Here is a 26,091-nt window from a genome sequence, read left to right as displayed (position 1 = left end):
TGTCAAACTGAATGGGAATAGATGGACAAAAGGGACTGCAGGGCTCTGTTCTATTTCACAACCCCCACCTCAGAGGCATCTTGGAATGTCACGAGTAGAGGCAGCTTGGAGACAGACTCTTGCCATGCTCTTGTCTTTACCACCAGGCCAAGAGCTCGCATTAGCCCAGCCTGTTCTGTTGCAGTAGAATTTTTTTTTCACTTTTATTTTCTTTAACATGTGCAAAGGTAAGCCTCGGGTCTGTCCCCAGCAGACCCTGGAAAACCAAAAAAGAAAGCCCCTCTGTAAAGCCACACACCATCCAGAGCAGGGTGAGAAACGTTAGATGAGAAGGGAGAGGCCTCCCGTCCGAGGCCGGCTGGGTCCAGGTCGTGGATCACATGCAGCTGGTAAACAGTCCACGCTCCTTGCTGGCCAGTGCCGAAGGCTGGCCCCAGATCTAGATCCTGCTTCCCATGGGACTTCGATGAATGGATCCAGCGGCACAATCTACCCCTTCCCAGTGCCCTTTGGGAAATAAACAGGAAGAGTCAGAAACCTAGTAACTGCTGTTGACATCACCCCCTGGGATGCAAAGATCACAGGCTGTTGACTCGGCTGGTCTTGCTCTCTCCTAACCTCAGAGCCTGCCTGTGGAGGGAGGACATGCCATCAGCAGGAACAGCGGGAACACACACACACACACACACACACACACACACACACACACACACATCAAACCTTCTAGCTGAGGAAGCCCGCTGTAAGTAACTATGGCAGCACTATTCCATGTAGAGATGGAGAAACCCAGTAGTCTGAGGGACCGACCAGCAGGGCTAGTGCCACTGGCCACACGGTCTGTGTTTCCGCTCAGGCACCAGCAGCTCGCTATGAATTGTCCAAAAGAAAGGGAATCAACTAATTATGATGAATCCCTTCCCAGAGTGCTCGCTCTACTGAGAATGTTGATTCCTCTGTACAGTCCTATCCGGTAGGATTTGAGGTACCAAGGCCATCACCTCCCAGGAAGCCCCAGCCAACCCTCAGCTGTGGGGCTGGCAGAGCTGAACAGGCAGCTCAAGATGACCTGGATATGCCCAAGGTGCCACAAAAGACTAGTGGCAGACCCAGGACACATGGCCAGTTAGATGAGGTGACTGGGTCCACAGCTTTTCCAACATAGCGATAAAAAGCATAAACCCAATGCTTGTAAACTGAAGGTATTCAGGTACCAAGCCAGCAGCTAACTGGAGACAGTGGACAAAACCCAAGCAATGGAGAAAGTATCTTCCCCACTTAGGCAGGGCGGGGGTGCTGCCACTGTGCTGAGCTCTCCCCGGAGGGTACGGAGGGCCTGTGGCCTGCCCTGCCCTGCTCTGCGGCTCCTTCTCTGCCTATTCTGCCAAGAAAAATGCCAGAGACTTTCTCTGCCTGCTGTCTCCCTGTCCGATGGTCTCTTGGGTTCCATCAGTAGTAGTAGCACCTACAGGGGTGAGAGGGTGGGAAGGAAACAGGTCTCAACCAGCTTCGGGCAAAGCAGGCGACAAGAGCCTGGAGAAAGGAACTCTTGACCAGCCCTGCTGGGCCCCAGAGTCTGAGCACTGGGCCAGGCTCTTCATGACTGTGTCTAATTCCCAGCAGCCCAGCAGGACACAGATCTTATCAAGAGGAAACCCGGGCTCAGCAGGGCAAAGGACCTCACAGTGGGAGAGAGCTCCCTTCTTATCAGGAGGTGTGAGTTTGAGAGCTCCACTATGTGAAGGACTGAGGCTGTGATCTACATGGTCTTGAAACCGTATCTGCATGACAGTGGAAAACCACCGAGTGTCTATCACAGAAACGGAGAAAGGGGGTTGCTTTCCTTCCTTCCTCCCCAGCACTAGAGAGTGAACCCAGGGTTTGACAGATGCTCCACTACCTAGCTACACCTGATTCTTCTTAGGGGATGATTTTTAGTACAAGGGTTGGAGCGGAGCGATTTCCTGGACTTCAAAGACCAACCTAGCACTTCCTTCTTGGCCTGGAGGATCTCAGTCGCCCACATGGGCAAGGACTGAGTCACAGGACCTGTATCTGGGACCCACACTGCCTCCGTGGGTCCAATATGAGGCTTGGGCTGGGGGTGCTGTGGCCCTAGCAAGATGACATAGGGGGCTTCTGGGGGCAAGCACATGAGTCTGTTGAGGCCACTAATACAGTCTGTCCTTCAGTGAAATGGGCGGGCTAGACAAATGGCCCTCCTACCTGGCCAGAAGGAGACTACACCTACATATCTCCTCAAAATGGCCAGAGCTGGTGTCATCTGATTGTGGTGGCAGGGCTCCATCATACCACAGAGGAGCTCAGAGAAAGGGACCACCCATGGTTTTCTGACAATTCCTTCCACCCCACCAGCCTGCGAGTCTCCGCTTACTCGCTGACCCTTCTCCTGTCCTTTCCAAAAGCAGAAAGACTGCCAAGGTGACGCTGTCCCTTTGCAGCAGCCCTGTGATGACGCTCTGATGCCTTCTCTGACATTTCTGATTAGAGTTAGCTTCAGAGTTAGCATTCTTGAGCTTTATAGAAATCCAGAAAGGTGCCCATTCCGCCATCACTGTGCATGTGAGGAAGTCAGTAAGGAGTCCGAGGTTCAAGAGCAGGCAAGTGAAGTGCTGGGGCTCCACTGCTGTCCTCCCCAACCTTGACCTTGATACAGAAAACTGCCCCCTCCTCTATGGTTCTAGACCCTGCCAGGATGGAACGTACACCCTACAGGGGCTTCTTAGATGGACTGAGAAAGGTGTCACCCTTCGGTCAGAGGTAGTTCCTGTGATGTCAGGTACGTCCCAGCCCTGCACAGTGCAAACGTGAGCTACCAGCTCCAGTGTGTCACCGGCTGGCTCCAAGGTGCTTGGGTGGAACACATTGCCCTGGCCAGCCATAAACGGACAGAGAACTGCTTTTCTATCAGTCAAGCACTGTCCCCGGCATTCTTCCCCTCATTCCTCACAGCGGCTCAGGAAGGGTAACAGGTGTTAAAGTCAAGGTTGTTGGTTGACAAGTGGGGTGAGCCGGCTGATCACAGGACCTAATTGCAAAGCCTGGGATGCACGGCAGACCCTTCTCAGGGGAGAGGGACGGAGAGAAGGGCCACGCTGACCTTAGGAAGCGCCCATGCCAGAGACTTTAGGACCACTCTGCTTCTAGGCTGACCTTCCCTGGGGTCCTCCCACGCAGACCACCTCTGGGAAGCTTGGGAGCATAATCCACCAGCCTTTTATCCCGTGATTACTCACCACAGTCACTCTGAACTGGGATCCTTTCTCCTTCCCATCGCCCTCCATAAACTTGGTGAGAGTGCTCCCTGCTCCACCCAAGCTTCAGATCTTGCTCCCCCACCCACCTCCTCAAGCTCTGGAGGATTTGTGCTAGGCCAAAGCTTGCCCTCTTAGTTCATGGTTGATGTGAAATGACTCTGCCCCAGGGTATGAGAGACTTTCCAACCCACTGTTTCAGGCATTTTTTTTTTCTTCTTTTTTTTAGGACAGGGTCTCCCTATGTATTCCTGGCCGTCCTGGAACTTTCTATGTATACCAGACTGGCCTCGAAGTCACAGAGACCTATTTGCCTCTGCCTCCTGAGTGCTGGGATTAAAAGTCAGTAACCACTATACCCAGATCCTGTTTCTGGCATCTGAACCTCTCCTCATTGGACAGTGAGGACACTGAGGCCCTAAGAAATGAAAATTAGGGGCTCAGCTGGGACCAGACCTCAGCCTCTCTCTTCTGGCTGCACAGATGCTCAAAAATGACAGCCAGCAGCCATGAACAAATCTGGTCTAGCTCATCGTTGCTAATTTGTGTAAGATTTTTAATCAATTGCTTGTGGCTTATGTGCACACCGTTGGTTATTACCTGAGCCTGGTGTAAATCTGCTACGTCACTGCCCAAGACCGGTTCCCATAGAAGCGTGGGAAGCTCTGGATTCCCACTTAACGGCTGGGGGAACTTGCCTGTCTTGGGAAGCTTAGAAACAGAGAAGAGGGGAGAGGAGCCCTGTGCCGAGCCCTGTGCCCCGCCCTGCGCCCTACCTGGCTCCCTACTTGCAGGTGTGCACATCGTAGATGCGGATGCATTCCTGGCAGCTGACGTAGCAGCACCAGTGGAAGACGCAATGGCACTTCTCCTTCCGCTTCTCCGTCCTCGTGTTGTGGCCGCGGCCACAGCACAGAAGATCGCAGCCATCGATGCCATGGGAGGTGACGTTACAAGTCCTGTCCCTGGTGCCAAAGGAGCCCGTCTCCGGGTTGGGCTCACAGAAGTTGGGGGAGTTCTCATAGTAGACTAGGTCCCTCTCGGTGGGTGGCTTGAAGAGTGCGTACTTGGCTCGCAGGGTCTCCACCCAGCCTCGGGACTCCCGGTGCTTCTCCACCACCATCTCTGAGGCGCTGTCGTACTTGTCCTTGAGGAAGTCGCCAATGGCACGGAAGTCAGGCTGGGCCCACCAGCAGGTCTTCACCTCACAGCTGCCGGACAGCCCGTGGCATTTGCACTTCAGGTGCATGTGGTCCAGGATGGTCTGGGGAAAAGGAGCAGCAGCTGGCCCAGACTGACCCCCCTGGGGCACCCGCCCCCGTGCCCCACACCCTCTTTTGCCCTTACTCAGTGCCAGGAAGAATGGATGGAAACCAGTGTCCCTAGCACTGAGACACCCCCAAGCGCTGGCAGGCTTCACCTTCATGTCACATTCACACAAGTGGTGCTAAGGAGGGACTGACTGTTAGGCCCCTTCAGTGCTGTCGCTGAGAGCTAAGCCATGGGCCCAAGGTTCCACAACCACAGGAAGGGGGAAGGCTGGACTCATAAAGTCAGTTCCCACCCCACAACCACATCACAGGCTTGCACAGACTCCGCCTGCCAAGCAGCATACTATAGTATAGTCTGCAGGTGCTTGCTCCTACCGGGCAGCAACACTCCCTGGCAGGTTTATATCCCCCAGAGAACCAGGAACAGGGCCACATGTGATGATTTGAGTTTGATACCAGAACCTACACGTTGGGGAGAACTGACTCCTACAAGTTGTCCTCCGACTTCCACACACACAGCGTGACACATACACAGAGACAATGAATAAGCAAGTGTACTTAAATTTGAAAAAATAACAACCTACTCAGGAGTAGCTGGGGGAGAAAGGAAAGAGGGTGCTCAAGGGAGTACTCTGGGGTGTGGATGGGCCAGGATTCCCGGCTGGGGCTCCCAGAGTTGTGGGTAGCTGACTCACTGTGCGGCCTGCCTCGTTATTATGCTTGTTCATAGCCGAGCGGGCATCGGGTCTGTTTTCCCGTGCATCCGCAAACTCCCGCGACACAAGCACCCCGAAGTCGGCGTCCTCGCTGCAGCCGCCCCACTTCCAGCCTTCTCCAGGTGGCCCCTTATGATGCGAGTCGCAGCCGCAGATAGTGGAGGTACCCTCGGCGCAGGAGCGCGTGACCGCGAAGGCTACACCAGCCGAGGCGATGGCATGCACGAAGGCTGATTCGCGAGTGGCTGCAGAAGGATGTCGGGGAGAAGACGCTCAGGCTGGAGTCTAGGGTACAAAGCCTGGGAAGGACCCTGAGGGCTGGGAAGGAACTCAAGGGCCCATTAGCTATCGAGGGAAGAGCAAGTGCCCTCCTGCTCCTCTTTAGTGAGTTCAGACCCTAGCTGGTATTCTCCCTTTACAGATGGGCAAACTGAGGCCCGGGCTGCAATGCTGCTCTGATAGGAGGGTCTACGATGGGACGGGAATGAACACTGAGGAGCTAAGGTGGCCACACCCTGTCCTGGCTCTTGGTCTCCAACTTTGCACCTTCACAAGCACACCTTCCCAAAACAGTTCTGAGCCCTCTACTCTGGAAACTGGAACCTGCAGCCTCAACCTACTAATTCACCTATGTTCCGCCCAAATCTCGGTTCCCCGAAGGCAGATTCCTCATCTGAGTTTCGCATTACACTCTGCAAAATGGGTGCAGCTTCTCCTGCCATAGCTGCCCATTTCCTGTCCACATCCTTCAAAGCCACAAGGGTCGAGACACAGGGTAGTTTTTCTGCCTTTGGCCCCAGGGTCCCGGGAAGAGGAGATTCTCAGGGAGTGTCTCTAGCCTTGTTACAGTAAGAGCTACCCCCTGAACGCTGCGAACACACAGATCTGTCTTTCGGATGCTTTATTCCCTAAAATGTTCTAAACTCTGTTTTATAGACAGAGCACTGCGAGGCCAGAGTGGGCCCAGCCATCTCTTCTTATAGGACCCCAGAGCGGGTCGTGCCATATTGCTCAGGTGGTCGGACCCAGGTCTCCTTTCCTAGGTCATAGCCACAGCAGCCTCTGCTGGCACGAAGCCCTCACGCGCCGGTGGCGCGTCCCACTTTCCCTGTAGCCTGAGAAGGAGCTGCCGCAGGAGCACGGGCCGGGCCCCGGGGGCTGCGCGCGGTGGTGATCCGGGCCTCCGGGCCCGTGCGCCCTAGGGGAGGGCGCCCCTGGCTTCCGGCGACCCGGCCCCGCCACGCTCGGTTCCCAGCGCCGGGGCCGCGGGGGTGGCGGGGGCGGGGCGGGGATTAGCCTGGGAGCGGCGCTGCCAGCCCCGCTGTGCCGGTCCCCGTCCGGCGGGGCCCGCTGCGCCGCTCAATCCGCCTTTGTTCGCGCGGTGTCACACCGCATTACCCGCATAATGCGGCCGCCGAGCCCCGGCCGCCGGGCCGGCCGCCACCACGTAGCAACGGGCGGCTCCCGCGGCCGGGCCGCGCCCCCAGCCCCGGCGCCGGGCAGCGCGATCCCCGGGAGGCGGCGGCCAGAGGGCGTGTGAATGGCGCGGCGACCGGAGCGGGCGCGCGGCGGGGGGCGGCGCTCGCGCCCTCGGGGAGCCGCGGGGGACCGCGGCCTCGCGCCTTCCGGCAGCCCACCCCCGCACCTACTGGGACGTGAGCAAAAGTGGACAGGACCCACCGCCTGCTCACGGGGCACCGGGGCGCGGGTACGCCTTCCCGGAACCTCACCCCACCGCCTTCATCAAATCCCAGTGTCTCAGCCCCATATTCCCTGCACAACCGGGACACAAACTGCCCTCTTGCAGTGGGACCGAGGCATGTGGCACAACCCACTGAGGCGAATCTAAACAGCAGACCCACAGCGAACCGGTAGAAAGCTGAAAGGTCTGGGTGGACGATGTCCTAGGCGGGAGGCATGATCAGAAGGCCGGTGTTGCTTTTGGGGAGGCGTCGGGACGCCGGGCTGTTTGATTAAGCGCTACCTGGACTGAGGTGGGGCGCCGGAAGGCGGTGAGACCAACAGGCGGGCGAGATCGGGTTTGAAAAGCCAGCCGCCGCCGCCGCCACTTGGCCCCAATTAGAGGCCAAACCTTTTATGTAAACAAGGAATAATTAGCTTTGATAATAGAAGCGTAAACAGAATCATCATCCATTGATTTGCTAATTGCCCTCCTGTCCCATGACAATAGCCAGCGTTTTTTGCCTGTAGGTTGTACAGACCCTTCGCACTAGAGCACAGGTGGGGGGGAGGGAGCGGAATTCGCTCCAATCGGGAGGGTAGTCAGCTCCCATCTCCCAAACTCAGCCGACTCTCAGTCACCCCTCCTCTTCCTGGCTGTGAATGCAGCTTTTATCAATTCCTTCTAAGAGGAAGAGCAACGCCACCACCCCCAATCGGCTGGCAAAACTCCAGTCGAGGCCAGCCCAGCTAGGGTCATTAAATTCCTAAACACAGGAGGTTCTGGAGCCAAAGTCCCCTCCTAGGAGCGGTGGCCCCACTCATCCCTCCCTCTCTTACACCCCATGCTCAAAGTCAAATGTGGCTACTTTCATCCACCAGGGTCACAGCTGGTTACACTTCCAGGTCTCAAGATAGCTGAGAGCAATCTACAGGCCACCAGTTTATGGGCATGTCTCGCTTTCAGGACATGGGAACCAACAGGAACTCTCAGGGGACCCTTGGAGGCCATGAAGTGCTGCTACCAGCACCAGGCAGCTTCCTCACATCCTGGAGGCTTTTCCATGTCACAACACCTAGGCCTGGTACCATCCCACCCCCACCCCAAAGCCGTATTTGCATAGCACTTAACACAGCATACGGGAAATGTCACACATGTCCACATCAAAGCCTGGGTTCCCGCTGTGTCATCCAGGAAGGAAGGCTCCGGGCTCCTTGGTGCCTGCCCTCCAATCTCAGGACCTTGCTGCATCTCAGGGCTACCCAGCCCCCTGCAGCACTGGAAAAGATGTGCTGATGTGGAGACAGCCTAGTCTGTCCAGAGATGGACCCCACCCACTTTCCACCAACTTTATTGCCCTCCTAGGGAGATCTTGGACTCAGAGTTTCCCACGATGGGAGGAAGCCGGGCAGGTTCCTGGGACCCAGGACCCTGCCCGGCCACCTCCCACCCAGCCCCAGGCAAGTACCTTTGTCCAGGACAGGCCCGAAGATGGCCAAGCTGTCATCTATGGTGGTGCAGTTCCATCGTCGGCCCCGGAACTGATGCTGGCACTCCTGGATGCCCAGCTTCACACCTTCCGCTACACTGGGCATGATCTCGATGTAATTGCGGCAGAAGCGCAGTTGCTTGGGGACCAGGCCTGGGATGGAGCCGCAGAGCAGAGGCTGGGAGCCCAGAGATGTGTACTGCTGGCCCAGGGCCAGGGACCTGCAGGCAGACAATGGGGATGGCACTGTAGATACAAAACATTTGGCCCAGTACGGATGTCATTTCTTCACAGAGGAGGGAGTAGGGTAGGGTGGGATGATCCATGGCTCTGAGAAGCCTGGCACCTCGTGCTTCTTTTGGCTCCCTTGGGGACATGGTGTCCCATGAAGGTACAGCACTGGTTTAGGCAGTGTCCCTCTGACATGGACACATCTGACTTGCAGGGTATGTGGAGCAGCCTCGCCTCTGGGGGAGGAGGGACTTTGCGGGTCTGTATTATGTCATGAAAATAACCCTCGACTGGAAATGTAGAATTGGGGCCGAGAGCAAGTTCTGCCCAGTGCCTGGGCCCAGTTGCCCTGGTGGGAATTGCAGGACTCCCGCTGAGCAATCTCCCAGGGACTCTAGGATTCATGGGCCATGCGGAGACTAACAGCCATTCATTCGTGGGAGGAATCCACATAAAGGACAAAGGAAGCAGAGGCCATTGTGGCTCCAGCTCCATCTTAGGAAAAAACAAAACAGAAGCATAAGTCTCAGCAGAGCTTACACACACACACACCAAAGACCCCGCAGCCCCTTCCCCAGGATTAGACTTGACCAAGAGCCTGTCTGCCTCTGATGTCAACACTCTGTCTACAAGGGCCTCCACCTCCATCTTTCTTGTTCCCTAGAAGTTTCTAGAGTGCCACCTCCCCTCACCAGAAACAGAGGCTCCATGTCATGACTAGTTTTAACTCAAGAGCAAAAGGAAAAGTCTCAGCAGGCATTTCCCCCCACCCTGTTCTTCAGTCAAGTCACCCCATTCTTCTGCCCCCCACTCTTCAACCCTTGGGAAGTACATGTGGGGGGCAGGGTCATATACTCTAGACAAATCAAGGTACTGCCAGAGCCTCCCTCTCCTTTTTCCTTCCCTCTTCCCAAGACAGGGACAGCAGAAATGACGGCGTGGGTCCAGGGGCTTCACAGACAATTGTAGCCAGCCCTGTGATAAAGGGTAGTGTCCTAGAAGAAGGTGACCTAGGTACTGGCCAAGGTCAAGTCCTGGATTCAGGAGCCTTGGGAAGAGGGCCTTGGAGCTTCTGGAGTGGGTCAGAAAGCATGCCAGAGCTTCTTGACTAGGTATGGGTGAACCAAACACGGGACATTTATGGATTCCTGTTGCTCAGCACCTTTCACAAAGCAGACCTGATCCATTTTTGAACATCTCTGTTTGCTGATGAAGAACCAGGGTTTCCAGAACGCTTGCCCCAGACTTCTTGGGAACAAGTATGTGGCCGATCAGAGTATGCAGTAAGCTGCCTTCCCAGGACCCTTCCCAGGACCCTTCCCCCACATTAGACGCTCAGAGTCTTGCTCAATTCAGAGACTCCAGGGCAACGTGGCACACAGCACCGCCACTTCCGGCAGCCTCTGGTCTCAGCTGTCAGGGGAAGAAGTCCAGGTTTTCCCATTTGTTGATTGGGAAGAGAGACTGGGGGAGGGGGGATGCAGAACTGGGGGATTTTGAATTGGTGAGGAGTCATGTCCAGATCTGAGAGTCCCCAGCCTGGCCTTTCAGAGCCTCAGGCATGCCTGCAAGTGATCTCCCACTGAGTTCTCCCCAACCCAAAGCCCTGAGCCCTTTTGAAAAGGAAAATCCAGAGACCTGGTGGCGCATTCCTGTAATCTCAACACTTGGGAAAAGCAAGAGGATCAGGAGTTGCAAGCTAGCCTGGGCTACAAGAGACTCTGTCTCATTGAGACAGAACAAGAGTGAGAAGAAAGAGGTAGCCACTGAAGCATTAATGTCGCACCATCATGGCTAACTGCAGCTCGGTTCACTAAGTGCCCTTTCCTGATAGCAGCACCCCAGCACACAGTGGGGACTTTACTAGCAGTGCAGACCACAGACAGAGCCAAGGGACTGCTGTTAGAAACTAGACTGCCTGGCTCCAGAGCTCCAGCCACTTACCTCTGCCTTATGTGAGGCCTGCTGGGTCTCCAGGGAGCTGGGGTAACTTCTGTCTACACCTTAGTGGGCTCATGTCTAAGAGAGACAATGATGAACCCAGAGCCTGATGGCACACAGCACATGAAGCCCTGGAGGGAGCCCCACTCTGTGTATAGAAGAAAACACCTAACATGTGTTATAGGTCTGACCTCGGCTGGGCACAGTTCTAAGTACTTATGCCATTAACCTGTTTAATCCTCATAGGTCTGTGACGTAGAAACGGCCGTCATCACCATCATCCCATTTCATAGACAAGAAAACCAAGGCAAGGATCTGCAGGCCTCTCTCATGGCCTGTTCTCTCTCTTCCTTCTTTAACCCTTACCATGCCCTTTCCCAGCACACAGCCCTGGTCTGCACTCACCTCCCAAGCCCTGCAGTCATTAGAAAGGAAAAGTGTAGCAAGGGTTTAATGTAGACAGCTCATCACCCTGAGTTATGCTCCCTCCTCTTCCAAACCTGTCCCCTTAGCCTGGCTCATAATCAAGCTGCCAAGCCAAGCAATTTCCTTAACGTCTCTGCATCCCAGTTTCTTCTTCTGTGAGACAGACCCCACAGGAGGAGTAAAGGTGGACAGCCAGGCACGTCAGAACCCCCCAAAGACTGGTGGCCATGCCCTCAGTACTCTGTCCCTGCCATATCACCACCCTCATTTCTCTCGTCCTCATTTCCCTGACTTGGTACAACACATGAGAATTTCCAAAGCCACCTCCCATTAAACAGGCCTCAGGACAGAACTGAGACCCTTCACCAACAGTCCTGACAGGGCTGGCAGAGCAAAGCCCTCTGACAGACAGGCCGAGCTGAGCAAAGCCATGTGTGACTTGGATGAATGTTCAAGCTAACCAAAGGGCATGGGAGCATTTCCAGGATGCTCTGGTCAAAGGTCTCAGTGGATCTGGACATCCTGTGGTAATTAGCCAGGGCCTCTGGGGATGGGGCTCAGATCTATGGATGGCTTTGGGCTCTTCAGCCTGTGGCCTGGGGACTGAATTCTGTGGGACAGACAGCTGCCCTCCCAGACATGCCCTGCCGGCCCTGAGCTGTGCCCACGCAGCATGGCTGACATTCCATCATCGCAGACATATCAATGTAACCCACTTCTTGTCCCCATTACAGAAGAGCTTGTCCCCCTGGGAGAGTCAACAGGAGAAGCCTCCTCTTCTCTCTCTCCCCAGTGTGAGTGGCTTTGATGAGATTTGCCTTAAGGCCTGCTAAAACTGCTTCACACCCTTTGCACATGCTGAGCTCTCCCTCCACCTGAGTGCCTCTCTGCAGCCCATACCCAAGGCAAACCCATCCTGAATCATTTCTAAAGACTTCCATGAACTCCCAGGCAGAAATAACCTCTCCTAGCTTGAGTTCTCCTGCACCTCATTCACCCCTTCTCACTACAGAAGGCTAGCTAATTTGTTTGCAGCCTGTCACACAAAGGGGGCTTGTCTTCTATTGTTTCCCCCCACACATACACCAGCACACTTGGGCTTCCAGGCAAGAAACAGAGGATGCCCCCCAAAGAGCCAGCCTGATGCCCCCACTCGGCAGGTTCCAGGCAGCCGGAGGTTTCACCCACACACAGGACAAGACTCCTCAGTTCCGCTGAGGGACTTCCTACATTGAGGATCTGAGATGATGGCCAGGCTCCCAAAAGAGGCTGGGGCATGGCTGGCACCAGCAGCTGGTGAGGGGGAGGGCAGAGGGCTTGCCAGGCCTGCCCTGCTGGGTAGGGGCTATTTATACTCAGCTCCTGTCCCTTTCTTGCCCTGCTCTGCCCAAGGCCCTGTTGCCTTCAGCCCCAGGGACGGCTCATCCTTCATCCAACTACCCACCATCCAGCTGGACTAGGGCAAAGACACAAGCAGCCAAATGAATGGGCTGTAGTTGGCAGCAAGCCATAGGCCCATCATAGAGACCTGAGTGCTGGCCCTAAGGAAGAAGTACCACTCTCCAATTAGGCCAGACTGAAAACATCCCCATAGCCTTGTCAGGTTCCCACTGCCACCGAGTTCTTGGTCACCTATTTGTCATCTGTGGATAGAGGGCTGTGGGTGGGTGTGCATGGTGACAAGATCAGACACACAAAGTTCTCCTTGCTGGGGAGGGAGCCTGGACCTTGCCCAGGCTAGGCAAGGGCTCTGCTGCCCTAGATAGTGGTGTTCTGAGACAAGACCATAGTCTGTAGCCCATGTGGGCCTTGGCCTTGCAATCCTCCTGCCTCGGACACCTGAGTACTAGGATTATGGGCGTGCACCCCACATCCAACTCAGACGCAACAATTTTAATGAGTTAATTTGTATTCTTTATTTACATATATAATTAATTAGAAGGAAAATGGGGGAAAGATCTGCAGCCGTTCCCAAAGAAAGCGAGAGTGCCTGGTTAATACTTCTCACAGTGAGATACAGAATTCTTTCTTTTGTTTTTGTTTTAGAGACAGGATCTCACGTACCCCAGGCCGGTCTTGAACTCCCCATGTAGCCAAGGATGATCTTAAATTTTTGAGCCTCCTGCCTCTACCTGAGTTCGAGAATTGTTGGCATGAGCCACCGTACCCCATTAATACAGTGCTGGGGAATCCAACTCAGGCCTTTGTGCCTGCTGTGAAGGCACCCCACCAACTGAGCTATACCTTTCGCCCCAGTCAGAGAATTCAGGGCAGCCTAGCTGCTGCATTGACTCACAAAGGGAAGTGTCCCTGTGACCTGAAATACCTGCAGACTCTGTATCCCAGCATGACTGAGCCCCCACTGGGGCGCGGCTGGCTGCGCCAGTCAACACCAGGCTCATCCTACCAGGTAGCCTCTCCTGTAGCCAAGCCCGGCTTGTTTTGTTTGCTTTTAAGTTTAGAGTCTCCCAATACAGGATCTTAGAGCTTAGGGAGGTGTTGGGAGTCACCAGGTCCAGGCCAGGCTGCTGTCTTCACTATTTTTGTTTGAAAATGGACACAAACACAACCTCCCTCCTCTCCCTATTTTAAAAGAGGGATTTGCTCGTGTGTGTGTGTGTGTGTGTGTGTGTGTGTGTGTGTGTGTGTGTGTGTAAAATGAACACAGAATTTCCATAAGATCCAGCAGCCCCAGCCTAGGCTCATATTCCACAGTAATGAATGTTTAGGATGATAAGAATGTTCTAGAAATAATGGTGGTAGTTGCATGACAATGGAATGTACTTAACACATTGATTTATACAATTAATAATAGCTAAAATGAGCAGGACTGTGTCTACCTGGGTCCCTCAACTTTTTAGGAAACTTTTGGAGAACCACTGGTCTGCTCTAGTTTTATGGGGATACCAAAGCTCAAAGAGGTTTCATTGTTTTTCTGGGTCACTCAGTTAACTGGAAAGATCAGGAGCTGTGGCCACAGCTCTCCATTACCAACAGGCTCTTCTCCCTGCACCGCTGTCCCTTCCTGTGAGTCCCAGGGTATGATAAAGACACATTCTCAGAAGCTACTCTAGCACTTGGAGGAGTGGACAGAATGAATCTCAGAGCCACAGCACAGGGAGAAAGCTCTCTGGATCCTCCATTGGTCTTGGGAGGAGTTCTGTGGTCAAGCCACCCCCATCTTGCTCTTCTTGAGATCATGGGAGTCCTTGCCCTTCCCTTCTCATGGAGCTAAGTAGCCATCCTTCCAGCCTCAAAGAGGGATCACTATGAGATTCTGATCCACAAACCTAGGACCTCATAAAATAAACACCCAGGGATTGGGAGGGAGAGGAAGGCTCTACTCCTCTCCTGCACAGACCACAGGGTTTCTAAAAGACCATAAAGGCACACAGCCAGGTACTCTGTCTGCTGGCTTCTAGGCAATTCTAGACAGAGACCTAACCTGCATGTGGTCCAGCAGAACTCTACCCTGTCTGGGCAATATGGAAACTTCTAGAAGCCAAAAGAAAATCTTGAGACATGAGCAGAAAGAGCCAAGGTATTGCCTTTCCACTTAAACAAGGTAGAGCTGTTGGGTATATTGAGGGAGGGGACAAAGTTCCTTCATGTGCCTGAGGGCTGAGAAGGAGCTGAGCCTGGTGGGCCAGAGTTCTCTCAACTCCTGGATCCTCCATGGGCCCTGGAAGGGGACATTTGCCCTGGCACCTCGTCAAGAAGCTTTGACAAAGCGAGTGGAGGCACAAAACTCAAGATGCACATCTGCTACCACCTTTCCTGGAATATGTGCTGATCTCAGACACACAAGGACCCTGTGCAAGCTGAGCAGCTACTATACCCTTCCCAGCACAGTGCATGGCCAAGGAGACGTCTCTGAGTGATGCCATGCCCGGCAATTCACAAAGGAAACCTAGATGACGCCCTTCACAGAAGTGGGGAGCCCCTGGACCTCTCTCCACCCCACAGGCCCAAGGGAGCATCTGCCTTTCTGGATCCAGCAGCAACAGAGACCACTCAGCTCATAATACAGGTGCTGAGGGGAAGTAGGAGGAGCCCAAGGTAGGGCTGAGTTTCCAGTTTGTCCAAGTCTGGGTCGGCAGACTGGGCCCAGAGAGAACAAGCAAACGGAGGCTTGGTCCCAGCAGCTGGGCTCACGTCCTTCCCTGGTAAACACATTCACTCAACGCCTGCTCACTCGGCATCACTTACTGAATGATGACTCCAGACCTGGCAGAGCTCCAGGTCCTAGGAACACAGAGATGAATGAAGCCCCACAGAACAGCACCCAGGCCAGGAGGCATCTATCAGCGACAGACCAACAAGCCCTCTTCAAGTACCTACCAGCTCAGGGCACTGTGGATGCCACACAAGGGCAGGAGATGGTCTTTGGACACTTGTCATTTACAACTCCTGTCCTTTTTGCCCTAGCATAGGGAAAAATCACTTAGTCTTCCAGAGGGGAACCAATGGGTCCCTGCTGCCGTGATCAGGAGCAGCTCTGCACCTGGTAATTAGATCCGGGTTCTCTTAAGCACTTGGAACAGAGAGCAGCCTCAGAACAGCTGGTATACCTGGGTAACCATTTTATCTCTCACCTGAAGAGTCTTGGGCTATTCAGAGGAACAGATTAGGAGAGAAAGGCTGGTAAGGGACCCACCTGCCCAGCTTTACACCCCTTCAGGCAGGCTGGAAGAGTTTGAAGCATCCGAAGCTGGACTTCGGTCTGTTGATTTATCAGTCACATGTGCCATGGGACAAGGGCAGCCCTAGAGATCAAAAGCTGGGAAGCAGCTGGGAGACTGATGTGACAGTTGGCAATAAGGAGATTCTGGGACCTGGCAAAACATTGCCACAGCCAGAGACCTCAATGCCACTGGCCTCAGGTGAGCCAGAGAGGTTATCCGGGGCTGTGGCAGTGGATGGGCATGCTGTATGTCTCAAGACAAGGGCTTCAGGGACAGAGAGAAGGCTGTGGATAAGGACAAAGAGAGAGGAAGGGGTGAGGGTCTGAACCAGGATGACCAGGAAGATGGAGATGGCATCCATCAAGGCTAGAAGCTAAGGAAAAGGAAGTCTTGGGGACAGTGACAGCTCCAGACCTTATATGGGGAGCACCGAGCCCAAGAAGAATACAGAAGGCAGATATTCCCACTTGAGGACAGTTATTCAGAAGGTAGAGTGGAATGGTACTCTAGACCTTATCTCCCCAACAGGTACCTGGGGGAGCTGGGCCAACTGGAAACCTCATGTTGGGGCACTGATACCGTATGGTACCCAGGCAGGGAGGTTCGACACTGGCCCAGCCCAAACCTCACACAGATAGGCCTAAAACCTGTAGGACGCTAGGTTACATCCTTGGTTTCTGTTCATGGTCCTTACAGAGGCATACAGTCTGCATGTGTGGGTGGGCATCACACTGTTCCTTCTGCTGTCCCTTGTCTGCTCTTTTCTCCCTAAGTGAGAGCTCTGCTTCACCCTAAGCCATCACCTCAGCCAGGTGAAGCCATCACCTCAGCCAGGTGAAGCCATCACCTCACCTCCTCCTGTGGAGACTCCTATCTGGCCCACACAGTGGGGTTTATCCCCAGTCTGACCTTCTCCACCCAGTGAGAGCTGCCTGGGAACCAGCATCTGTGTCTGTTTCTCAGGCTGGCTCGGCTGAACTCTGGGTTTTGGGCTTTGGCTAGACTTTCTCATGTCACCAAGACCACCACGAGCACGGCAGGAGACAGAAGGCAGAGCCTCTTGGAGAATATGAAGGAAAAGGGATTCCAGGCTGGCAGTCCACATCATGGGGTGAAACCAACAGGCATGAAGAAAGAAAACCAATGTCAAAGTCATTCCTTCTGGAAGGAAGCAGCCACTGAGAAGGGCAGGTGGCTTTCTTCTTCTTCTTCCTCTCTCCCTGAGGTTCCCATGGAACTCAAGCAACAGAACTTACTGGCTGTGCTGGCCAAGAGACTGTCTACATTGGGAGTAACTCCAATAACTCATCTTCACCCCCTATTTCTAGAAGCTCCTTTCCGGGCCAAGAGGAGGCCTTCAAGGAAACAGTGCCCTTGCCCGGAATCCCAAAGAGCCTTGATGCTGCGCAGCCATGGAAGGAAGAAAATGATATGAGAAGCAGCATGCCCCCGAGGGGCTACTGGAGCCCCTATCAGAGGGAGGTGGTAGCCGGGTGGACCCTTTCCACCCAAGACAGCCCAGCCTCAATGGAATGTCTACTCTCCGCCGCCGCCGTGCAGCGGGCCTGCAGGCCCTGATCTGATAAGGTGTGACAAGGCCGCCTGAAAAATGTTGAAACCTGTGAAATGTTGAAACCTGTTTTTTGAGGTGTTGTGAGCATGAGCCAGCCCCCACCCCACCCCCGCCTCCATTTCACAGGAAGGTGGAGTCCATCACAGTGGAGAGGGGAGGACAGAAGGACTGTCCCTCCTGGCTAAATTGGGGGTTGGAGCACGGAGCAGGCTGGTGGGCCCTGAAGAGGAGGGAAGAGGGTTAATAACTGTCGGGGGAGAAGGAGGAATCCAGAGACTTGGAAGGGGAAAGGTGGCAGATGAGAAAACAGGAAAAGACGGTTCCGGCAGCCATGGCCTGCTCTGCAGCCTGGCCTGGTTCACTTTCTCTAGGCTTATCAGGGGGAAGACTCAACCCAGGATATCCAAAGGTGTCAGGGCCAGACCAGGGACCTCCCACCTCAGACCCCAAGAAGGTCTCTCTGAGAAGTGCCAGCTGTCTCGGGGACATGGCTTCCAGGAACTTAGGTCAAGAACTGAGTCATTTCCTACCAAGCAGTTCCCAAGTGAATCCCATGATCTTCCCTTCCCCACCCCCACTGGGCAGGGTAGTCCTTGCCTTTGGAAACCGTGGTCTGACCTCTAGCCTCAGACACCACAGTTAGGCCCTGTTTCACAGACAAGACAACCAAGGCTCAAAGGTTTGCTTGGGTCACATCATCCCTGCCTGGCAGTTGGAACGACTCTCCTAGTTCCCCCCAGATGCATTTAGGCTTTAGAGGGGGAAAGATGTCGAGCATCCCTGAAACCCTGTCAAGAGTAGGGGTCTCTGGGTACAAGGCTGATAGATAATAAAAGCTTGTAGAATACAAGTTTCTGCTTGAAAATGCCCCTTGCTGGCTTCTGGCTGGTTGGAGGAGGGTGTGATATAGAACGTATTATATAGAAATGATAAGATAAAGAGGTAGATTATTGAATCTGCTTTTAAAAAGCAACTACTAGTTTTAAATATTTTGCACTGGATTGGATTTTTGTATATTATATACAAATTTTGTATATTGATATAAATTTGAAATTGTTTTTGTTAGAATACACTGTACATACATTTCTAATCTTGTTCAATTGTACCTATATAGCTCATTTAACAATGTAGTGCAAATTGCTAGTCCTTGAAAGTTATTACTACCAACTAATTAGGATATAAAGAAATGAAAGTTAGTAGTTATTACAATCGAACTTGTAGTCATATTAGGTATGTTTTCAAGGTCAAACAGATATATTTTAGATAGACAGGTCATCTTTAAACACTTCAGAGATCTACAGAATATGGCATTTAAGATGTTTTAATAACATAGATTCTTTTTTTTTTTTATGACAATGGGAAATGTCTGCTCCTGGCAGCACCAATCTACTTCAGAGAAGATGATGGGCATTGAAGAAAACTCCATATGGTGTTTACTTTCTTCGTGGCAAGTTAGCCTCCGGAAAAGAAAATGCCCTTATTTCCACTGCTGACAAAATGGACAAGCAGGACACAAAAGAAAGGACTGCCAAACCTTGCCAAGACAAAGTAGGAAGACCCTTCAGAATATCCTGCTCCACAGATAAGTCTGTCAGATATGCTAGGCCTGTTGGCTGAAGATGGATGCCCCAACGTTGCAGAGGAACACTGGGTGACTGTCCAGGCAGCCAGCTGTTTCTGTCATTTCTCACATTTTTCAGAATTTGCTTATTTGCACTTCCTATTTACTTAGGTAATAGTATTTCCTTCTTGGGTCTCCAAGGGAGTCGAAGACTAGATAGTTATAGTTTTCCTTGTTAACATATTCAGAAAAGAAACTCACTAAAGAGGTGTAATGTGTAAAAGTTTGAAAGACATCAAAAGATAGTTTTTGGTGGGTAATACAAGTTAGGATAGATAGTTAATTAGGTACAACACTTTGCACTCACCAAAATAAGATAGATAATAGAGTATTTTCTCTGAATTTGTCAAATGTTAATGGACTAGACATTACTAATGTAATTCTTGACTATATGTGTTGTATATATTTATTGTACTTATTGTATATAGTTTTTCTTGTATTAGTTATAATCTTTTTTTTATTATTTTAGACAAAAAAGGGGAAATGTGGTGATATACTGTATACTCTAATAAAATTTGCCTGAAGATCAGAGAACAGAACAAGCCACTAAATCAAACATAGAGGTCAGGCAGTGGTAGCACACACCTTTAATCCTAGTATTTTTGCCTGAGGAAAGCTTTTCAGGCTGGGGAGTCCTAGAGTTAAGAGGTGGCTTATTCCTTTGTCTCTCTGATCTTTCAGCATTCACCTCAATATCAGGCTCCAGGTTTTTTATAAAAAGATCATTTAACAATTCACGTTATGCAAGTGTGAGGAGTCCCACTTGAGGTAGAATTCTAAAAACAAGAGTGTCTATTGGAGAGAGGCTGAGAGAGGTGTCAAAGAGATGGTCTGTGCTCTAGGCCTGAAAGCTCAGCTTGATTTGGTTGTCCTTTTCTCTCTGGGCTCAGCCGTTTATTTCTTTACCTACCAACCTGCCAATCAGAACTACAGATGTTCCCTAAGCCCAGTTTGCTTCATTGGCACCTTTGAACCTTATCCACTTCCTCCTTGCTGACCCTCTAAATCAGAGTTACAGATGGCAGAGACAGTCTCGCACGTGCAGATGGGTGCCTGACAGGATCTGGTTAATTGTTCCAGGAAATGAAGATGGCCAGTTCCTTGGTCTGAACTGTTCTGGGTTCTCATGGAGCTTTCCCTTCAAGCCAAGTTTTCGTAAAAAGAGAAAACAGCCTGCCTAGCCATTCATTTCACTTTGAGCTCTTATTCACCCCTCAAGATCTGGAGATTAAAATCCCCTCCTGTTTCCAATTTAGACTGCTCCTTCTGGTCATCTCTTGAGCTTATCAGAGGGAGGCATGACCCTGAACACCCTCCACTGAGCCATCCATTTACAGAGTCCATTTTGCCGCTAAATGGTGATGCTTTTCAGAGAACAAATTGTCTCTGCCACTGGGAACTACTAAGTGGAGAGTTTGGCTTCCCAATGGGCACAGGACCCCTGGGAGGGCCTCCTTGGACTAGACCCAGTGGCTCCCACTGACTTCCCCTGTCATTCCTCCCTGCCCAATCACTCAGGCTGCCACCATGACAAGCTGAGGGCAGAAGCCACCCTGCTGGTTCTCTGGGCTTTTTCCACAGCTGCTGCACAGCCTGGGAAATCCTTATCTGAGTTGTCGGATGCAGAAAGCTGAGCTATTGCCTGGAAGCTCACTCTAGACCATCTCTCTGGGGGCTCCATGAAGGCCACAAGCCTGCCGTATACCTTCATTTCAGAGGCAATTACCCTGGGCCAGCCCTGCGCTAGACATTGAGAGCATATAGATGTTTGTGGGTATAGTTATAATCTTACAAGAACCATGGACTCCAAGAGCAGCCTAGAGATGCTGGCTGGGACCTAGGTGCCTCCCTGCCCATTTCAGATCCAGATATCAGCTACTGCTGGGACCAGAGCCTTGAGAACTCACCTTTCTCCATACCTCCCATACCATGCCCTTTGGAGGGCCGAAGGTGATCACTGCCCAGCTGGCTGCTCAGGTCAGGAAGGCAAATGAGACACTGAAGCAGGCAACTTACCAGGGGCAGATGTGAAAACCCAGACACACGGACTCCAGCGCTAACCCGCTGGACCAGCCCATCTGGGAAGGAGACTAGGAAACCCCATTAAACACCTCCAGAGAAGTAGGACGGCCGAATAGCCGGAGATGGTGCAATGCAGGGTACCCAACCTCCTCTATAAAGTTCACTGCCAAAGACGTTTGACCTAAGAGGTAACCTTCAGCTGTCAGGGAAATGAGAGGCAGAGGAACAAGCCATATGATGCTTCAGAGGCAAGCAGACTAGCTGAGAATAGGCCACGTGATGAACGACTACAGGCCGTAGCTCTCTGAAGAGCCAACGTCATTTTGAAAAGTGCGTTGGGCATGAGGAGAAATACTTTCAGGTTAAAATGAAGGCAAGAGGCAACAAATAACTGGAGCCTAGGTTGAAAACCCTTAGGGTAAAGGCAGTAGAGGTCACCACCAGAAACCCGAATCACTGGGAATCCTTAGGAGTTCTGTTAAGCAGCATGAAGTCTTGAGTTCGGAGCCAACCTCACGTATCAGAATCTCAAGAGTTCGTGATGAATAGAATTTACTTTACAATTGTTCAGCAAAAACAAACGTGTATGTGTAAAACATTAGAAATGGCTGCACTGGGAAGCACATAGATGCTTGCTCCTTGTATTGTTTTTGTCTGCTTTTCATGTAGCTCTGCCTGGCCTGGGACTAGCTATGACCCCTCCTGGCTCCCATGACCTTGGATGTGCTAGCTAAGCACTCTACCCATTCAGCTACATACATCTCCTGCCCCGCTTCGACTTTTCTGGCTCACTTTCCCCCTTGTGTTGTGGTGTTGAACGCTAGGCCCTGGTAGCATGCTCTGCCAGCCCTAAACCTCTGAGCAAGACCCACAGCCTTCATTTACAATTTTCGTAATAAAACTTTGAAGAACAATAGAAGATCCCAACACATTTGTGGGGACTTCTGGACGTAATCTGCGCAGGGCTGGACCTGCGATGGCCCAGTTGTTGGGAGCACCACCAGGTCGGGGCCCTGGAATCGACACTGGCACCCCGGCACCAGCACCAGCACCAGCACCAGCACCAGCACCAGCACCAGCACCAGCACCAGCGGGCCAGCGGCAGCAGGTGCGCAGGCTGCAGCCAGGGGCGGGTGGGGATGGGGGCGGGCGCCTCGCCACACCCGGTGCTCAGGGCTACGTTCCCGCTCCGTGCCTTTCAAGGTGGGTATTTCCACCGCATTCCCAGGAGGTCTCCCTTGCGCCTCGTCCCCCACAGCGCCAAGGATCCGCAGGTGAAGGCAGCCTGGTCGGCACCTGGACTTCCCCCGCCCTCCTTCTGGAGGCTGTGCGCAAGTTCAAAGCGCTGCCTGCTCCTCCCTCCCGGGCCCATTCCCGGGAGCGAGCCTCAACACCTTCCTTTGCACCCCCTGCCCCACACCCACATCATCACATTCACCAGTCCCGGGCTCCTGCCTCCAGTTCCTCCACTGAGCCTGGCCTTTCCTCTCTGGGTTTGTGAGTGCCCACTCCATACTCTTAGCTGCCGGCAGACCCAAGCAGGACCCCATTAGGAATTCCAGCATTCAGGAGGGCCACTGGGTCTCAATGATGACTACATGTGAAGTTCACAGTAATGATGTCTGGTAGTCCTTGAATCCATAGGACGTGAGGGGTCTGGGTGCTCAGTGGGTCCTTCCTGCCTTTCAAGGAGCAGGCCAGGAGCCAAAGGAGACTGGGGCCCACTCATAAGGCTCCACTGGTGGGCCCTATCTGCCCCGCCCCACGCCACACATCCTTTCCTGGTACCCAGAGTGGGCCTGCCTTTCTTTCCCATCCCCTGGTGTTGCCCTCATCCTAGAGCTCCGGGTTTCTCAAGCCTCCATCTTGACAGCCGCAGCAGCCAAACTGTGTTTTGATCAGCAGCGCCGAGTGAAAAGTGTTTGGGCATGTCCCTCATCTACATAGGCCGGGTGTAAATCACAGGCGCCTCTGAGCTCGAAGTTTAAGAGCCTTGCTGCTAACCGCTTGCTAACTAACATCCATTGGAGAAGAAAGGTCCCAGTGAAAAATACTTTGAAAAGAAACTTTGTCTTAGGCACTGTTGGGGGACCCCAACTCCTGTCCATACTACATTCCTCCTTGTATCTTTCTTCTCAATTGTCCCTGATTTCTCCACCCAGATTTCCAAGCCTTGAGGTGGGGGTTTACATGCCTGTGAGTACAGAAACTCAGACATGTTGGGTGTCCACAAACAGGCCTGGGGTTTAAGGTCTCAAGACTTGCCTCTTACAGGGATGCAGGCTGAGTCCACTCTGTTCACCCATTTCCTCTCAGTGTGCCCAACCTTGTCATCCCAGAAGGCCACAGGGCCCAGCTGATAACACAGGCATTTCTGCCTCTACAGTCTCAAGCTTCATTGTATTTCTTCTCAAGGAAAACAGGCTTTGTGCACAAGACTCTGTTCTCTCTCTCTCTCTCTCTCTCTCTCTCTCTCTCTCTCTCTCTCTCTCTCTCACACACACACACACACACACACATACATATTTAACAAGAAATTCTAATTACAGATTTCTTTTTAGTACTGGGGATTAAACCCAAGGCTTCACACTGCTAGGCAAGTCCTCAACTGCTGAGCTATGCATATAATATATTATATATGATAGAATGTATTATATATAATATACTATATATAATGTAATATGTAATAGCCCTTTCCCTATTATACAGTATACAGTATATAATACAATATAATATATATATAATATGATACAATATATAACAGCCCTTTCCCTATTATATAGATACGAATATATAGATATAGATAGATAGAGTCTTGCTAAATTCTGGAGCCCACCTTGAGCTTTCTTTTTTAACCATCTTTGGTGAGACAGGGTGTCACTACATAGTCTTAGCTGATCTAAAACTCACAGTGTAGACCAGGCTTGCCTTGAACTCACAGAGAATCACCTCTACCTCTTCAGTGATGGGATTAAAGACATATGTTCACCTTGGACTTTCTATCCTCCTGCCTCAGCTCTTCAATAGGTGGGTTTACAGGCCTGCACCATGAAGCTTGGGCAAATTATAGATTTTTCTGCTAAGGAGCTGTGTGTTCAGGATGAGGGAAGATGCCAGCACAGACCAATGGCTAAGGATTCCTCAGGAGTCACCCTGGCCCTGAGTGGTCACAAGAGGAGCCCACAAAACAGGGGGAGATGAGATAATGAGGGGTCTCTTTGTGGAAGCAGCTATAAATGAAATAAAGGGGAGTGCTTTTACAGGTGCATTCTCAGTGGTGAATAAGATAATACAGGGTGCACTTGTCTGGGGAGACAGTAGTTAATAAGACCATGAAGAAATAATTTCCCGAGCTCTGGTGTAAGGGAGTGAGGGAACCCACTTCCAGGGCACTCACGATGGTTATTATTGTTTGTAAAGGATAGCATTTATTGAGCCCTGACTCTGTGTCAGCACTTTACACAAACTACATCCTTTAATTTGCCAAAGAACCCAATGACGTTATTATCTCCATCTGACAAGTGATGGCATGGGTTTAGAGGCTAGGTGACAAGTCTGGGGTCATGGAAGGTGGTACTGAAGTTGCTAAGAAAGCAAGAAGAGACATTTATTAGGACAAGGTCTCTACAGTGTGTCAATGGAGGGCTGAGGCGCTCAAGCCTGTCTTGTTGCTCAGGGTGAGCATTGGACTCACACTGGGGCCTCTGCCTCCTGATATTTCTTCTCTTGAATGTTGATGTGGATCTTCTAACCTTGACATTTGTGTCTCTGCATCAAAGCAGGGCTGTGTCTCAGGCATCTTCAGGGGACAAGAGACCCCCATCTCAGGATCAGAGGGGTAAAATATATGAGTTCAAGTAACCACAGAAAATTCCAGGTTACCAGGCCTCTTCCAAGATACCAAGTCCAGAAGATGTGAGTTCTCAGAACCAGTGAGGACATGAGGTTCTCGGGGGAGCTGGGCACCTTTGAGACTGCAAAGCTGTTCCCCAGAACCTCTGGACTCAGATGCATTCTTTCAAAAGCACCAAGGGGTTCAGGCTGCTGCCTCTGCATGGTGGAAACTAGAGGCTCAAAAGGAACTACAGGGCCTGGAACGGTTTGCTCTCTCCTCCTACACTGATGCCATTTTGTCTGACGGTCTAGATCTGCCCTCTGGTAATAACTCATTCTGACATAATGCATTTATTTGGCACTCGATGTGTGTCCCACGCTAACCTGATGCTGTCACGGTCCCTCACCTGGAAGACTGTGTACTCTAATAGTGGGGTATGCACCCCGGGGCTAGAAGACAGTGGCAAGGACACAGCCAGCTTCAGACAGAGCTGAGGAGACCCAGAGAAGGGGGCCACAGGGCAGGATGGGATGGATAACCCATTGGGGGTTGGCATATTGTATTATATTATATTACCTTGAGACAGGGTCTCACTGTGTAGCCCTGGCTGGCCTGGAACTCACTATGCAGACCAGGCTGGCCTCTAATATATGGAAATTACCCTACCCTCACCTCCTGGAAGCTGGGATTACAGGTATGTACCACCACACCTGGCACCGTTGTTTTAAAAATCTTTTATTCATTCCAACTAAGTACAACCGTTGATAGTGGTACACACAGTGGGTACAGAATAAATGCATTCAGCCAGAATCTGGTATCACCAGAGGGTAGGACCTGGACCAGGAGACCAGAGGGAGAGGAGGTGCTCCATGCTTCTGCTCTCAGAAGAAAGGAACCTCAGACACAGAGATGTAAGCAGCACACCAGCTCAGAGGGGCAAGGGAAGATGGAGGCAGGGGCTGATGGCCAGCTGCCGAGTTCAGATCCTACAGGCATCAATGTGGGGACCATCTGTGTGTCTGAAAGAAGGAGATTGGCAGGATCCTGGGCACTCTTGGGTCCAGCCTGACAAAGTATCTCTTGAGGCAGAGGAGTCAGCACTGAACAGGATCCTTCCATATCTCTGAGAAATTCAGACTGTCCTTGGTTACTGCTTGTTACCTTGTACCACTGCAGAGAAGACAAAAACCCATCGCTTCCGCCTCCCCTGCTCCTCACACTAGCCAAGCTCTCAGCAGACCAGGGGTCTGTGAGTGGCTTTGAATTCTTTCTTTACCAGGCCACAAAGATCTCAGTCTTTCTCCACCAGATTCTCTGGCTCTGTCAGC

At 52.1% G+C, this 26,091-nt stretch overlaps 1 protein-coding gene across 1 annotated transcript in view; it reads right to left on the bottom strand.

Moving 5' to 3' along the window:
• Positions 1 to 227: 227 nt before the first annotated feature.
• Wnt3 (Wnt family member 3) overlaps positions 228 to 26,091 on the bottom strand; it is a 44,074-nt gene continuing 18,210 nt past the window's right edge. Inside the window, exons 2-5 of the mRNA XM_059269760.1 lie at positions 8,409 to 8,650; positions 5,239 to 5,504; positions 4,049 to 4,536; positions 228 to 507 (exon numbers count right to left, since the gene is read on the bottom strand). Of these exons, the coding sequence (XP_059125743.1) occupies positions 4,057 to 4,536; positions 5,239 to 5,504; positions 8,409 to 8,650 (988 nt within the window). The 3' untranslated portion in view covers positions 228 to 507; positions 4,049 to 4,056. The remainder of the gene's footprint in view (positions 508 to 4,048; positions 4,537 to 5,238; positions 5,505 to 8,408; positions 8,651 to 26,091) is intronic.

Source organism: Peromyscus eremicus, chromosome 8a (assembly GCF_949786415.1).
Source record: "Peromyscus eremicus chromosome 8a, PerEre_H2_v1, whole genome shotgun sequence".
NCBI classification, from domain to species: Eukaryota; Metazoa; Chordata; class Mammalia; order Rodentia; family Cricetidae; genus Peromyscus; species Peromyscus eremicus.
This window is presented reverse-complemented; position numbering and strand designations above follow the sequence as displayed.